Source organism: Tiliqua scincoides, chromosome 2 (assembly GCF_035046505.1).
Source record: "Tiliqua scincoides isolate rTilSci1 chromosome 2, rTilSci1.hap2, whole genome shotgun sequence".
Classification (NCBI taxonomy): Eukaryota; Metazoa; Chordata; class Lepidosauria; order Squamata; family Scincidae; genus Tiliqua; species Tiliqua scincoides.
The window spans coordinates 155,437,146-155,451,470 of NC_089822.1; the positions used below are offsets into that span (position 1 = coordinate 155,437,146).

The 14,325-nt window shown below is 43.8% G+C and overlaps 1 protein-coding gene across 1 annotated transcript in view; it reads left to right on the forward strand.

The window, feature by feature from the left end:
* NHERF1 (NHERF family PDZ scaffold protein 1) overlaps positions 1-8,451 on the forward strand; it is a 52,100-nt gene extending 43,649 nt beyond the window's left edge. Inside the window, exons 5-6 of the mRNA XM_066615210.1 lie at positions 5,326-5,424; positions 6,990-8,451. Of these exons, the coding sequence (XP_066471307.1) occupies positions 5,326-5,424; positions 6,990-7,160 (270 nt within the window). The 3' untranslated portion in view covers positions 7,161-8,451. The remainder of the gene's footprint in view (positions 1-5,325; positions 5,425-6,989) is intronic.
* The last annotated feature ends 5,874 nt before the right edge of the window (positions 8,452-14,325 follow it).

A 14,325-nucleotide genomic window follows, 5' to 3' on the forward strand; every position in this document is an offset into this window, starting at 1 on the left:
AGTCTGAAACTTGCTGAAATGGAGTGGGACCATGAAGCAGGAGTTCTTCCTATTAGTCTTTTTGTCTTATATTTGCTTGACATACACTTTTCATCATCCAGTGCTAGGATAAATAAATGTCATCTTAGCATCTGAATAAGCTGCTTATCAGCTCTCCCGGTTGGGTGTCGGATGTGGATGCTGTCTACCTTATTGGGTGGCTGTAGATACCCTGTAGGCCAGCAAATGGAGAACTGTCCATCATCTGGTCACTGACTGGCCTGTATCCATCTGTCAGGCAGAAGCAGATTTCAGACCTTGCTACCAAACTGGTACTTCTAGAGGTTTTCATTTTGCAGAAACATTCAGGACATGAGTATGGTATGAGAGGTGATCTTAAAGGCAATCTTGGGTATCAGCTCAGAGTGTCAGGGAAACTTAGAGGAATCTATTAAAATCTATTTTTCCTTTCTTTGGGACTCTCCTTAGGGGAGAAATTTGGTTAATATCAATTATCAGTGGCTTCCATTACAGTGGAAGAGAACCTTGTTTTTGTTTTGCTGTATTCTCATGGCTTTTGTAAGATTTTTTTTCTTTGTACTCTGTTCTATAAACACACTAATATAGTGTGGCTTGCAAACTTGGGAATCATGTCCCACCAGCCAGGGAAGTGCTTGTCCCTGTCCCTTTAAGGGGCGGGGGAGGGGCAAAGAGGCAGCAACACAATCCCCAGGTTTGTGCTGCTCCTGGGATGAGGGGGTTTCTTACACTTACCTGGGAAAGTGCCAGCTTGGGGGGGGGGGAGAGCAGACTCCTCTTTTTGATTAAAAACAGGAAGGGGTTTTCAATTCTTTTAAAAAAATGTAACAAAGGCTTGAGGAGCCCTGCAGAGGCATCTGCAGGGTTACCCACACAACCCTAGAGCCCAGCACTTCCCCAGGTAAGTGTAAACCCAACCCCCAGCTACAGCACAGTCCTGGAGATCCATGTTGCTGCCATAGCCCCTTCTCCGTAGACACAGTGATCCCAGCTCCCTTGTTTGAGAAGCACTGCCATAATAAAGTGTCTGAAACTGCACTGTTTCCCATTTGCTGTAGATGAGCCTTGCATCTTTTTCAGGGTAGTATGTTTCTGTCAGACATCCCTCAAATGGAGGGAGACCTTTTAGAATGCAGAGCATTTTATACCTGGGCAGAACGTTGCTCTTTCTCCCTCTGTGGCACACAAATGCTTTCCTGAGGAAGGTGGCCACCTAATCAGAAAAAGCCTGGCCTCTAACAGTAGCTTTGTGTGCCAAAATCAACAGGTGATGCTTTTACGGCATAAAGTTTATAATCATGCTTAACAGCAATTTTCTGTTGCATCACATTGGGACTGGTCAGTTCACATTCCTGCTCCTGCTCACTCCATGAAATTTGATAATACTGTAGTCACATGGAAGTCTACTAGCTGTTGTTTGTCATACAGTAAAAGCAAGTGGCACAACCCTCTCCGGTCTCTTCTCCATGCTGCCTCTCAGTGTATGGTATTGTAAGTGCTGCCTGGAGTGAGAAAGTGTGAGCTGTGTACCCTGAATGGGAAACAAATGAATGCTTCTTGTGCAAAACTGATTGAATGGAAGGAGCCTGAGGCCTGGTCTATGCGTGCAGCAGAATGAGGCAATAAAACAGAACTGCTTCAGAATGTAGGTGGGGATTGCATTTTGGAATGTCGTCCTACACAGAAAACTTTCTGTAAACAAAGAACTGATACAAGCAGAAAAAAGACTGGACTAGAGCATCCATAGGCTATTTTATGTAGAGTAGGGGACGTGCCCCACCTTTCAGTATAAAGTGGTCCAGTTCTTTCTGCCATCTAGTTTGCATTTCACTCCGTAGCATGTGTAGATCTGGCCCAAGGCTCTAATTCTTCCCAGGTTCAGGGTTAATTTCAATAACTATGTCACTCCTTGGCAATTGGAATAGGAAAGAATGTGCTGTGTAAAAGCTGGCAACCAGTCTCTGGAAACCTGTGTGGTATTGCCAGTGTGACATCGGGGCCAGTTGTGCAACCTTGCGATCCCTCATGCCATTAAGTGTGCTTAATTCTTTGATTTTGCACTATCCTACCATATAGTTCTGGCACAGCTGCACACATTTTCCCAGTGCCCTTGTACTGATTGCCCACAGCATAGCTTTTCCACCTTCTCTTCTTCATTCCCTCCCCACCCCGCCAGTCTCTTCTCTGCATGTGAGATACTGGTATGTGTTCACTGAAAACGCACTGGTGGGTTTGGTGGCAAAATGGCTACAATATCTTGTCTTGATGTAATTGTACAAAGGGGTTCTTGGACCGCAGCTTTAAACTCATAAAATACCTGCATGATCTCACATGGCTATGAAATACCAGGTTTCTTTATTTTGTCCCTCCTTCCCTCTTCTACCATCCCTTGCCAATGGAGGGAAAGATATATGATCTCTGCTGCCATCTACCAGCAGTGCAAGTTTTGTCTAGTTTGAGGAAGCCCAGAATTCAGCTTTCTGTTTAATTCGTTGCCTGTCTTTGGTTTATATACTTTTTAGTTCAATGTCTCTTGTCCTTTTAAACTCCTTTTTGAATCACCAGAGATGCTGCTCCTTGCTTTTCTGAGAAAAAGAGCCAAATGTGGTCTTCTGTGGCTTGAAATAGCTGGCTGTATTCCAGCCAAGGTCTTGCAGTGTAATGGAGCTTAATTAGAGATGAGTTGACACATCTTGCCTGGGTTTCTGTCCTGGCCCCCACCCCCATTTGTCAGATGGAGCACAGCTGGTATTTAATCCTTTGCAGAGATGAAGAGACTGGAGGATGCCCAGAACGTGCTTAGCAGCTTGTGGCCTATAGGCAGATTATGTGATTTCCCATACTCCTATTTTCTGGTTTCATTGCTGAAAGGGGTAGATGGGAGTAAGTCAGCATTGGCCAGTCTTCTCTATAGTCAGTGAGCGAAACTGCTGGCAAGAGAAGAGACAGTTTGGAACTCTCACAAAACATTATTTCAATGCTTCAGGGTGCATGCGTGTGTGTTTTGATGGTCTCTTGCTGGGGGGAAAAACAGACTTCCTGGATGACCTTGCTGTGCAGCTTTCCCTTCCAACTTTTCCCCTGAAAACTGAGTTACTATGCATGGCTGGCGTTGTGAAAAATGCCAAAAACATCAATGAAAAGAAATTCATGATCGTGCATGCACCCATTAGCTTAGTGCATAGAGAGCAAGCACAGCACAGTAAACTGACCTGTGAAATAAGTTCTCAGTACACGATAGAGGAAAAACTTGGACTCACTATCACTATTGCGGCTGGGGTGGCATGACTTGGAATGCCACCTGATGCTGCCTTGGGTCTATTGCCTCTGTGTGAGCTCCCACACTGTCACTGTAAATGAAACTTGATGTCACGGCAGCACAGAAGGGGCACAACAAGAAAGGGAATACTCTGCTTCTCTCTTGAATGAGTGGGAAGCAGAGCAGTATGGCTTGTGGTAGTGGTAAGTCTGAGGGAGGTAGTGGTGGCAGATTTTCAGAGTACCCTGAATCTGCCACACCCGTACCCCCCTCTGCACAATCGGCCACTAATACAGTCTTCATCAGGTAGCTGTGTGGAAGGGTTGGCATTGATTGCTGTCTTAGTCTGTTCCTTGCTTTCCATGTGCAGTATGGAAAAGAAAGCAACACTAATCCACTTTACAAGGTTATAGTATAGATCAGGGGTGCTCACACTTTTTTGGCTTGAGAGCTACTTTGAAACCCAGCAAGGCCCGGAGATCTACCAGAGTTTTTTTACAATGTTCGCGCCATCATAACATATAACATTTATGTGTACAGTGTATGTTGGTGTACCTTGAGCCCCACTGAGTATAACAGGACTTACTCCTGAGTAGACATGCCTAGGATTAGGCTGTGAGGCTGCAATCCTAGCCACATTTACCTGGGAGTAAGCCCCATTGAATACAATGGGCCTTACTCCCGGCGTTTCCTCCCAGAGGCACCTGAAGGGTCGGCACTCCACGATCTACTCATTTTGCCTCGCGATCTACCGGTAGATCGCGATGCACCTATTGAGCACCCCTGGTATAGATTGTAGTGGTATTGTATGTATATATAGATTCCAGGGATGAGCCAAAATAGATGCCCCATTTGTAGTTCAAGATGAAGGTCCGTGGAGACAAATGTAAAGGTCTGCACATAGGCACAAAAACCTCAGGCACAGGTACAGGATGGAGGAGGCCAGAGTTGGCAGCAGCACATGTGATCTAGGCTGCAATCCTATGTGCACTTATCTGGTGGTAAGACTTGGTGAGGCTTACTTCTGAGTAGACATGCCTAGGATTTTACTTTTAATAGATCACAAATTGAACATGACCAGTGGTGTGCTACGGCTGTGTGTGCAAAAAAAGTTAATGCAACATTGTGTTCTATTAACAAGCACACAGTACAGATCACAAGAAGTAATAGTTCCACTCAGTTGTACTCCAGTCAGACTTCACTTATAATACTGCTCCTGGTTTTGGACGCTACATTTTAAGGAGGTCCTTTATACGCTGCAGTGGGTTCAGAGGAGGGCAACAAAGATAGTGACGGATCTGGAAATAAAGACCTGTGAGGAACCATTAAAAGAGCTTGGTGTGTGTTGCCTGGTGAAGAGACTGGGGGAGAAACTATAGTCTTCAAGTATTGGAAGGGTGATCACAGAGAAGGGAGAACTTGCTCTCTGTGGCTGTTGGGGACAGGACTAGAGTCATTCGATTGAAGCTATAGGGAAGTGAACTGAGGCTAGGCATGAGGATGACTTTCTTACTTGTGAGAGCAGTTTGGCACCGTAACAGTCTACCTTGTGTAATTGTGGTCTCTTCCGCATTGAAGACTTTCAAGCAGAGGAACATTGGAAGTGTTCCCTGCCCTGAGCAAGGAGTTGGACTAGATGACCCCTCCCCCCCAATGTCTCTTCTAACACTTAAAACTATGTTCAGCTGGCAGCAAAAGTTGGAGGGTCATTTTTGGTGATTTTTTTTCAGGAGGCACAAAATTGGAAGACCTCCAACTCACTGGTGGCAATGGCTGTCTTTCCCCTAACTGCAGTTTGTTCCCCCAGTTCCCTTCTCTAGTAATGCTAGGTCATCCTGTAGCATTTTTCTAAGGAACATTCTTGCCTCCTTCCAATGACTCCCTCTGCCAAGGGGGTACGGTGGAGGGGCATTTGTGTGAAAAATGCATGAACTGACTAGGCTGGACAAATTACAGAAAAATGTATTTAGATCAGCAGTCTTGGATATCATTGCTACCACTGCTTATTCTTGAGCTGGCATTTCAAGTATCTCTTCTCATCCCACCAGGAGAACAGCAGGGATGAACATCCAGAGCCTCTCCCTGAAAGTCCTTCCAGCTTTGAGGCCGTGTCTACTTCCTCCAGTCTGAGTGAAGCTAACAATGAGGTATGAGAATGGCACTGAGGAAAGGTGGGATGGGCAGTGCAGTGAATTGTAGTGTACAACAAAGAGTGCACAAATGCCCCTTCACTGTTGCAGGTTGGCTTTGCCCAAGATGGACAAGACTGCATTTTCCTCTTTCTAATGCTGGAAAAGTAGGTTCCCACTTGGAAGGAGAAGGTGCTCCTAACTGATGGCAGTGGAAAAACTGCCAGTGCTTTCCCCATCTCTTTTCCTGTGGGGAAAAAGCTAAAGCAAATCTTATGCCCGGAATATTCAGTCTAGGTACAGTTGCAGAATTGTTGAAAATCAGCTATTTTCCTTAAAGGAATTGCAGGTATCCAGCCCAATGGGTCTACTGATGCCTCTGAATTGTTAGATAGGTTGCTGCTCATTCCAGACAGACAAAGCGCTGGTGACTCATTGTTTTCTGCAAGTGTTTTGGAATACAATGGGCCCTCCTTATCTGCAAATTCGATACCTGTGGATTTGGCCTCACCATGGGTGCCGACCCACACTGGAGGGCTTCACGTGAACTCCCAAACTCAACAAAGTGCCTTCCAGTCACATCTGGGAGGTGTTCTGAGGTGTAGGGAGGCCGTGTGCAGCCTCCTAAAGGCAACCAGAAGGCTCTTCCAGTTCTTTCCCAAACCCAAAGTGCCTTCAGAAGGCTCCAGCAGGCCTTTTAGGCACTGGGAGGCAGTGTCCGACCGCCCCGCACCTCAGAAAACCTCCCAGAGCCTTCTGAAAGGCACTTCTGGTTTTTCAGACCAGGCCTCTCCAAGGATTTAAATTTCCATGGAAATTGTTATCTTTGGGGGGAGGGGTGTCTGGGAACAGATCCCCATGGATACAAAGGGCCCACTGTATATGTTCATAGCACAGCCTTTCTGCAAATCAAAAGTGGATTGGGTTAGATGCTGCAAGAGCACGTATTGAAGTTGTGATGATGGCCTGGTCCTGCAGCAGCTTGGAAGTGGTTCAAAGACTCTGTGAAGCAGACCAGGCTTTGTGAAGCAAAGTAACAGAGGGGTACAAGGGTGTGGCAAGACCAACAAGCCCTCAGAGAACACCCTACCCTGTAGCACTTGTGCAGTTCTTTTGCCTTAAGCACACTTCTAAGCCTCATTCTAGCAGAACAGAGGAAGTCAAACATGCTTGAAAGTTCAGAAAAGAAGCAAGGCCTTTGTATCCTGTTTAGCTCCCTTATTCCCATCCCAAATTTTGCAAACAGTCCATGAAAACACAAAAATTCCCATCAGAGTAAATCATGCAAAATGATTTTTGTGGCTTGTGTGACTAACAGTCCTATTTTTTAATCACAGAATTCTAGTAAGGCTGGTGATTGATTAGTGCTAAATAAAAATCAAATCCTGTATGAGACATTACAAATTATGTTTTATTCTGTGCTACTTATGAGCTAGCTGCAATACTTCCAACTGCAACATGAACAAGTTTTCATGGTCTTAAGGTTTGTATAGAGGTAGAACAAATGAGGTTTAGGTAGGCTAGTAGTGTACTCTGTTTGTGATGAATTCTAATCTTACCTTGACCTCTTGTCACTTTTGCAGCTCAACTCTCAGGAGAAGGAGGAGGAAAAACGCAGTTCTGTATCTGAGCCAGTTCTTGACTTGGACATCCCACTAGCAGTGGCCAAGGAGCGTGCTCACCAGAAACGCACTAGCAAAAGGGCACCGCAGATGGACTGGAGCAAGAAAAACGAACTGTTCAGCAACCTCTGAACTTCAGTTTCCCATCCCCCCAAGCAAGGAGGAGGAGCACCACCATCAAATTCAGCCAGAGCTTCCTTGGCTTTCTTCTCAACCTCCCAGTTTTTTTTTCTTGGAGGGGTTATTCTCCCCTCCCTTCCCTTCTCTCAGTCTGGGGAATGGAAGGTCTTGTTTTTGTCCTGTGTAATCTGAAGGAAAACCAATGGCATGATGACGACTACTGCACAAGAAAAATTCCATTTTAAAAGAGAATGACAAGACACTTTTTATACACTGTCTATAAATAGCTTAGTAGGTCTCATGTTCATTCCTGGTGAGGGGACTTGGTTGATCTGCGACTCTGAAGCCAGTGTGGTGTCCATACTGGGCCCATGGAGGGGGTGGGTGTTGCTGCTTGTGTCACTTTTTTTCCTGGAGAAAAACATGCTGATCTTTCTTTAACTTCAGTCAGATCTTTAGAGCAAATACGCATGCGGGCCAAGGTTTTGAGCTGTCATGATTGACACCTAAAAAGGGCACAATGTGGTGCTTAGCAATTCTTAAGACAGCAGCTTTTAGGATATCGAAAGGAAGGGGCCTAAAACCATTTAGTCTTGTAGTTTGCTTATGCTCTAAATTTGACTCACTTCAGAAAATAATCATATAGACTTCCAGAGTAAGTGACTTAAGGCCTGTAGCCTTAGATTGGAATGGGATTTTAAAAAAATCTTGACTACCAATAAGCCAATGTCCTCCCCCTCCACCTAAAGGCATTTTCCTCTTACTAGAGATATCCATCCCTGCCACTCCATCCTTTTCTATTGTTTTCCTAAAGAATGATTATCCAGAAGAGATTGTAACTGCTAAAAAAGTCTTTGTTGTGTGGCAAGACCACCCATGACCTTTTTTTTTTTGCGCTGCCTCACTTGTGCTTTGAAACTTCTTAGGGTGAAAAGGAAGCTTTGGAAACGGTTCTGCCTGCAAACTCCTGGGATGGGTGTCATTTCTTGGCCAGGATTTTGGATCCTTTGGGCTGGCACAGCAGCTGAAAGCAGCCAAGAATAATAGCCTGTGTTTAGTTTACTTCTGGAGATGGAGCTGATCAGGGTTTTCAATAATAGAGCTTAATTAACAGTTTTATAAAGAGAGACTGTTTCATTTTCTGAAATGTTTTCTAATGATAGTTCTTCCTTTCAACCTGTGTCTATGTTGTGGAAATTATTCCTCCTCCATGAATGTTTATTTTCTTGATTGATATTTGTAATGTCAAATGCAAAGGAAAAAAAATCTGTTTACCAGAAGGATAAAAGCTACCTTGATTTTGTGTGTTGATTTCTCTGTTTAAATCTTGATAAAGTCTGGAGCTTGTGGAAAAGCTCACCCAGCATGTGATCAAGCAATCCTTCCTGTACTTACAGCTTTAACTATGCCATGACAAGAATTGCACATTCATTGCTAGAAGCTGGCTCATGTAAATAGAATGAGTTAACGATATAACCCGCCCTGCAAAATCTTTTTTTGGCACAACTATGTATTAACTCTCAACATTTGCTTAGAATTCTCCTTGTGACCATCAGGATGGGGAAGGGAAGAGAGAGATCATGGTAGGTAGGTACGTATGTGACGAGGGGACAGGCTGCATCAATGCATCATGATGTAGGTCACATTTTTTTATGTGGGTTACATTACAATGTGGGTCACATTGCAGGTAGCAATTTCATTACCATATACAGATGACACAATTATCTTCATTTCTCCCTCCCTTCTACTTTTTCTGAATGCACCCTTTCCATACAGGTCTTTTCAATTACTTATATACAGTAGCATCCATATAAATGGACGCTATCTACTGAATGTGGAGAACAAAAGTGTGCAAAGCTGTTGCCATGTTAAGTTCCTATGCAGAAAGGATGATTAATTTGCTAGGTAAATGACTCTGAAAAGGAATATTCCTCCCAACTTTTCACATTTCCGAGCCTGGGAGTGAAGGCAACAGCCTGGTACAATGAAGTACAACTTGTCAACGCCCATCTGTGATAACACTTGATCCTTGTTCAGCCTTCAGTGAGGAGCAGAAAAACTACACACTTTGTGTGGATTACGAACTAAACAGTAGCTTCTTAATGTTTTGCTTGGTTTTGAATTTCTGTGTGACATGGTATAACTCTTGAACAATGCTAATTGAAGTGATTAGCTTCTGTCTCAAAAACAGCAGGGGGGAACTGTCTTAGCCATGTCAGTGAATCATTAAAGTGCTGTCCTTTCCATGGACAGGAAAGCAGAGGAAGGGAGGGGCAGTGGGTATGTGCGCAGCATGTATCAGCCCTATAATCTCTTCCTGGCAGGAAAGGCTCCCCAGGAGACAGTTCCCACAAGCTCCAGTGTTGACTGACCTCATTAAAAGACAGCAGACCCTAAGTATTTGCTCACTCCCTTGCAGCACAACAGAAGTATGCATGTCAGCTGCTTTGAGTGCTTTGGGAAAAAAGTGGCATATAAATTGAATGAATACACTGGGTGTACATTTCAAGACAAGCCCTAGCTGAGAATCCTTGGGGCATCTGCTGCAGGCTGGCAAAATGCTTCTGTCATCCTAGATAAATAAGATAGGTTTGTTGCCATGGGGTTGATGTGCTTGTTGCAAGTAGAGCCTGTGGCAGATATTATAACCAGTGGTGTAGCTAAGGGGGTGCATGGGGGTAGCAGTTGCACCGAGCATCAAGCTTTGGGGGGCAACAAGCTGAGCTTGACACTAGTGACCAAGATTGTGAAAATCTTGGTATGTATGAATAATACCATCATGTTATATATCATTGGAAAGGTAATTTAATGCAGAATGCAATGAAACAAACCACTGGAATATCTGTATTATATCAAAAGTTATGGTCAATTAACAAGAAAATGAAAAAATTGCCTTGTGGAACAAAAAGTGGATTTGCTTAACTCCAAACTGACCTATGAGACTGATTGTTCTGAGTGCCAATGAGATGATGTTATGATACATCATGGTACCAATAACTTTATTTATTTATTTACTTAATTAAATTTGATTTTGTCATGCGGGGGGGGGGGGGCTACAAAATCTTCTTTGACCCCAGGTTGCAGATAGATGCTTTAGCTATGCCACTGATGGGGGAGGCAGCAGAGCAAGTGGGTGGTGAGCTGCTGGGGGAGGAGGTAGGTTCCTCCCAATTTTCACTTTTTAAAAAGTCTGGGTGTGATGTCACTTCCGGTTGTGACATCACTTCCAGGGCAACATTTTGAGCTTGGCACTGGGCTACACGATCATTAGCTACGCCACTAATTATAACTGTGATCAGTTGTCTTGCTGCCTACAGCACACCTTCATGTGAAAAGAGGTTGGTCCTCATCATTCCTTTCAAGGGTAACCAGCTATTCAGATTTGTCCAAGATGGTTCAGGAATGCCATCATATTGCTCAGTAAACTTTTTTACCTCTGTTGTGGATGCTTAGTAACCAGGATTTTGTAAGAAATGCACTACTGCCAGATAAAACAAGACCAAGACGGAATGCACTGCTTCTAAAATGCACTAAGAAACTTATTATGACAAAAAAGTTCAATGACCCTTTCAGGATCAAAGATGATGGGAGAAACCTGTGGAGCTAGCCAAGTGGCATAAGTTGCAGAGCATTCACTGGTCATGTTGCTCTTAGAGGTCGCACTATTGGCTATATAATTTACTAAATTCAGGTATGATTTGTAGATTTCAGGACCCAACTGTATCCAACTTTCCAGCACTGATGCAGCCATGGCCATGGGGTGTGTGCTGCATCCTGTGGTGGTGGGGCAGTCATGGAGGCCTTCTCAAGAGAACTTTTGTTCCCTTACCTTAGGACTGCATTGTGGCCACATCAGTGCTGGAAAATTGGTTAGGATTTGGTCCTTGGCCTGTTAAACTGTGAGGGCAATGAACTAATTTGACTGGGTACGAGTCAGACAATTTGTATTACTGTGGTGTTAATTTGTTTTGGATAGATTTTGTAATATTGTGACAGCTCTGGCCATACAACAAAACCTGATTTATGGTTTTGTTGACACATAGTGGGTGAATTGGGCTTCCCTGAGATGAGTTTTGTTGAAAAGCAGATCAGGAAATGTTGAAAGCTGGCCACAGACAATTTGAAACTGATCAGTATTTCCAATGTGATAAGACACATAAACTTTATACGGGTTTAAATTTGAAGAACTGTCCGTAAATCTCTAAGTTGCTTGTCAATGCTGTTTTGAGGCAGTTTTGATCTATGGATATCTGAAGTCAAAAGCAAACTCCTGTTGATGATGAAAATTGCCATAATGAAACTAACAACCCCAACTGTTATTGAGTTGGATGAAAGGGTGCCAGTTTGAAGTTGGATGACATCAAATGGCTCTTTCAGAAACTAATGCTGGAATAATTTTTTGCCTTGCCTTTAGTTTTATGCAGTGCTAAGTTAGGAACGCAAAATTCAGTTTCTCACTCCATTACACAAATATTAATTTTGTTTAATGCTTTTAAAATGGTGACTTACAAATAAAACAAATTGTACAATAAAATAGTGTCATAAAATATAAAAACACATCAAGCAGCAAAAAACAGGTGACTAAAATAGAAGGCGATGAGAAATCAAAACATTTTAAAATCCTTTTCAAAAAACAGTATGTGAGGAAGGCATTCAGATTTCCTTTGGGAGTTCCAAAACTGTGGGGCTGCCACCAAGAAGGCCATGTTCCTGATACCTATCGAATGGATCTTTGCTAATGGTGGGCCGGAAGTAGGGACATGTTGGTGGATATTGGTGGCTGGGCAACCTGATTGGAGAGTAGGCAGAAATTATGGTAGTTGGGTCCAAGGTCGTAAAAGTTGTAAAGATGGCTTTTAAAGGCCTAACACTTTGAACTGGGCCTGGAAGCCAACTGGTAGCCTGTAGAGATGGAGCAGAGTAAAGGTATAATGTGCTTTGGTAGCTTAAACCTGCTAGTAACAGAGCAACAATGGTCTGAACCAATTAAAGTTTTCAAATTGCTTTCACAGGCGATACAAAGTGTATTAAGCAATTCAGTCTGGCTGTAATCAGCACATGGATAATAATGACTAAATCTGATTTTTGCAGGTAGGGGCAGAAGTGGCTAGGACTGTTTTTGATCAGCTTCCATTAAGATGCCACATCAGTCACATGGCCAACCAATTATAAGCATAAGGAAATTTCTACTTCCTGAAGTGTCCACTCCTTCTGAGATGTGCACTGTCTTGTATTAAGATGTCTGGTTCAGCATCTGCTGCAGTCTAGCGGGGGATGTTTCCACCGAAACATGATTCACTACCAAACATGAAACTGAATCCTTAGGCTGGCTTAGTAAAGACAAACCTGATTCTATGTATTGTGGTTCTTGGGGACTGATGCAGCCCCTGTGAGATCTGGGTGGTTTTTGTTTTTTTTAATTTCTCTGACACAGTCACTTGATGTTCATTTACAGTTGGTTGGACTGGAAGTGGAGTTTTCCCAGTTGCAGTTTTGACAGTTCCTCCTTATTTACCTTTCCAGGTAAAGACTAAAGGCACCTTACTTACCCTATCGACAGAGATGTCAGATGGTTATCTTCATGAATGGGAGAAAGAGGGAATGGTGTTTAGCATTACTGACAGTGGGGCTGATGCAGGAGAAGTAGCACCATACAGATTGGGACTAATGCTGTTCTCAGTAATTCCCACTGTACTGTATCAGACAAATAAGAGTGCTGTAATATGTGATCCAATTTAATCGGGGGGAAATCCTGTGCTACAGGCATTGATATTGTCTAGGGGAAGAGACAGGGATGGGAACTCAAGTCAGGTGACTTGAGTCCGAGTTGCAAAAACATGTTTTTTGCTGACTGGTGTACACTTGAGTCAGGTGTGTCAGTGACTTGGGCACTGACTTGAGTCTGAGGTCACTGACTCGGAAGCGAGTCCACATGCATGCAGACTTGCATCTGTGTTTGGGTGTGCCTGCTCATTCAGGCATCATTCAGACTGCATCATTCAGACTGGTTGAGCAGCAGGGAAGTTCCAGCCAGGAGGCAGGAAGGGGTTAATGTTTTGGTTTTGCATGGAGCAGGAGACTGGGGGGAAGAAATGGGAGCAGGATGTCTTGTCCATCTCCCTGGACTAGTGAGGGGAGAAGGCGTGGGGGAAGGCGGTTCCTAACCATCCAGGAGAAATGGCATGGCTCCAGCAGCCTCAATGAGCTGCAAAGGATTAAGTCATACTGCTAAGCCTCCCAGATACTGTGCATGACCCTCCTCCCTCTTGCTGCTTCTGTGCCTGCTCTCACGCAGTTAATTCCACCCCCTCCTGCTTGTTTACAGATGGGATAGGGACACTTCGACAGACACCCCAGCAGCAGCTCCATTTTTTTCCATGCAGCTGACTCTTTTTTGGAGAGACCCTAGTCTTACAGTGTCCCAAAATGCTCTGGGTGACTTGGAAAGTCCACCCATTAGGACTCACTTTGAAGTCACGTTAAAAGGGGCAGAGACTCGTGGCTCAACTCAAGTCAAGCTGTGTGGTTTGCCCATCTCTGGGAGAGGTGGGTCCAGTCCAAATGCTGTGCTGGCTTGGGAGGCAGGAATCCCTTGCCTTCTCTCACATAAGTGCATGGCTGTAGTTCATGTAGTTCCTGCTAATGCACTTTCCCTCCACATGCAACCAGTCTGCAAACACTTTGTTAGTAATAAAATAACAGATAAATTGCCTTGCAAGTCTACTTGCTTATTGGATTTACTCAGCCTTGCAAACTGATGTGGATTAAATAGCTATTCACTGAAGAGGTGAGCCCTACCAAGTTTGTCCACTTGTATGGAAACCAGACAGTGTTGGAGGTGAGGTTCGCAATGAGTAATGAACAGGGGCAGTCTAAAGTGGTTTTATTTTTTTGTGAATTTTGGTGTTGTCCTAAACAAAAAAGGCTGAAAATGGTGTGTTTTTATTCCAAATTAATGTTTTAATCAATTTTAAAGTGTTTTTATCAAGTGTAATCACTGTCATATAGGTAGTCTAGATGTGCTTTATGCCTGTGGCTGTCTGCAGAGAGAGCGACAGCCATAAAAATAGGCATCACACACACCCCTGAAGAGCATAACTATGTAATCAAACTACTCGAATTAAACTTACAGAAGCTGTTTAAGAACATAAGACAGCCCCACTGGATCAGGCCATAG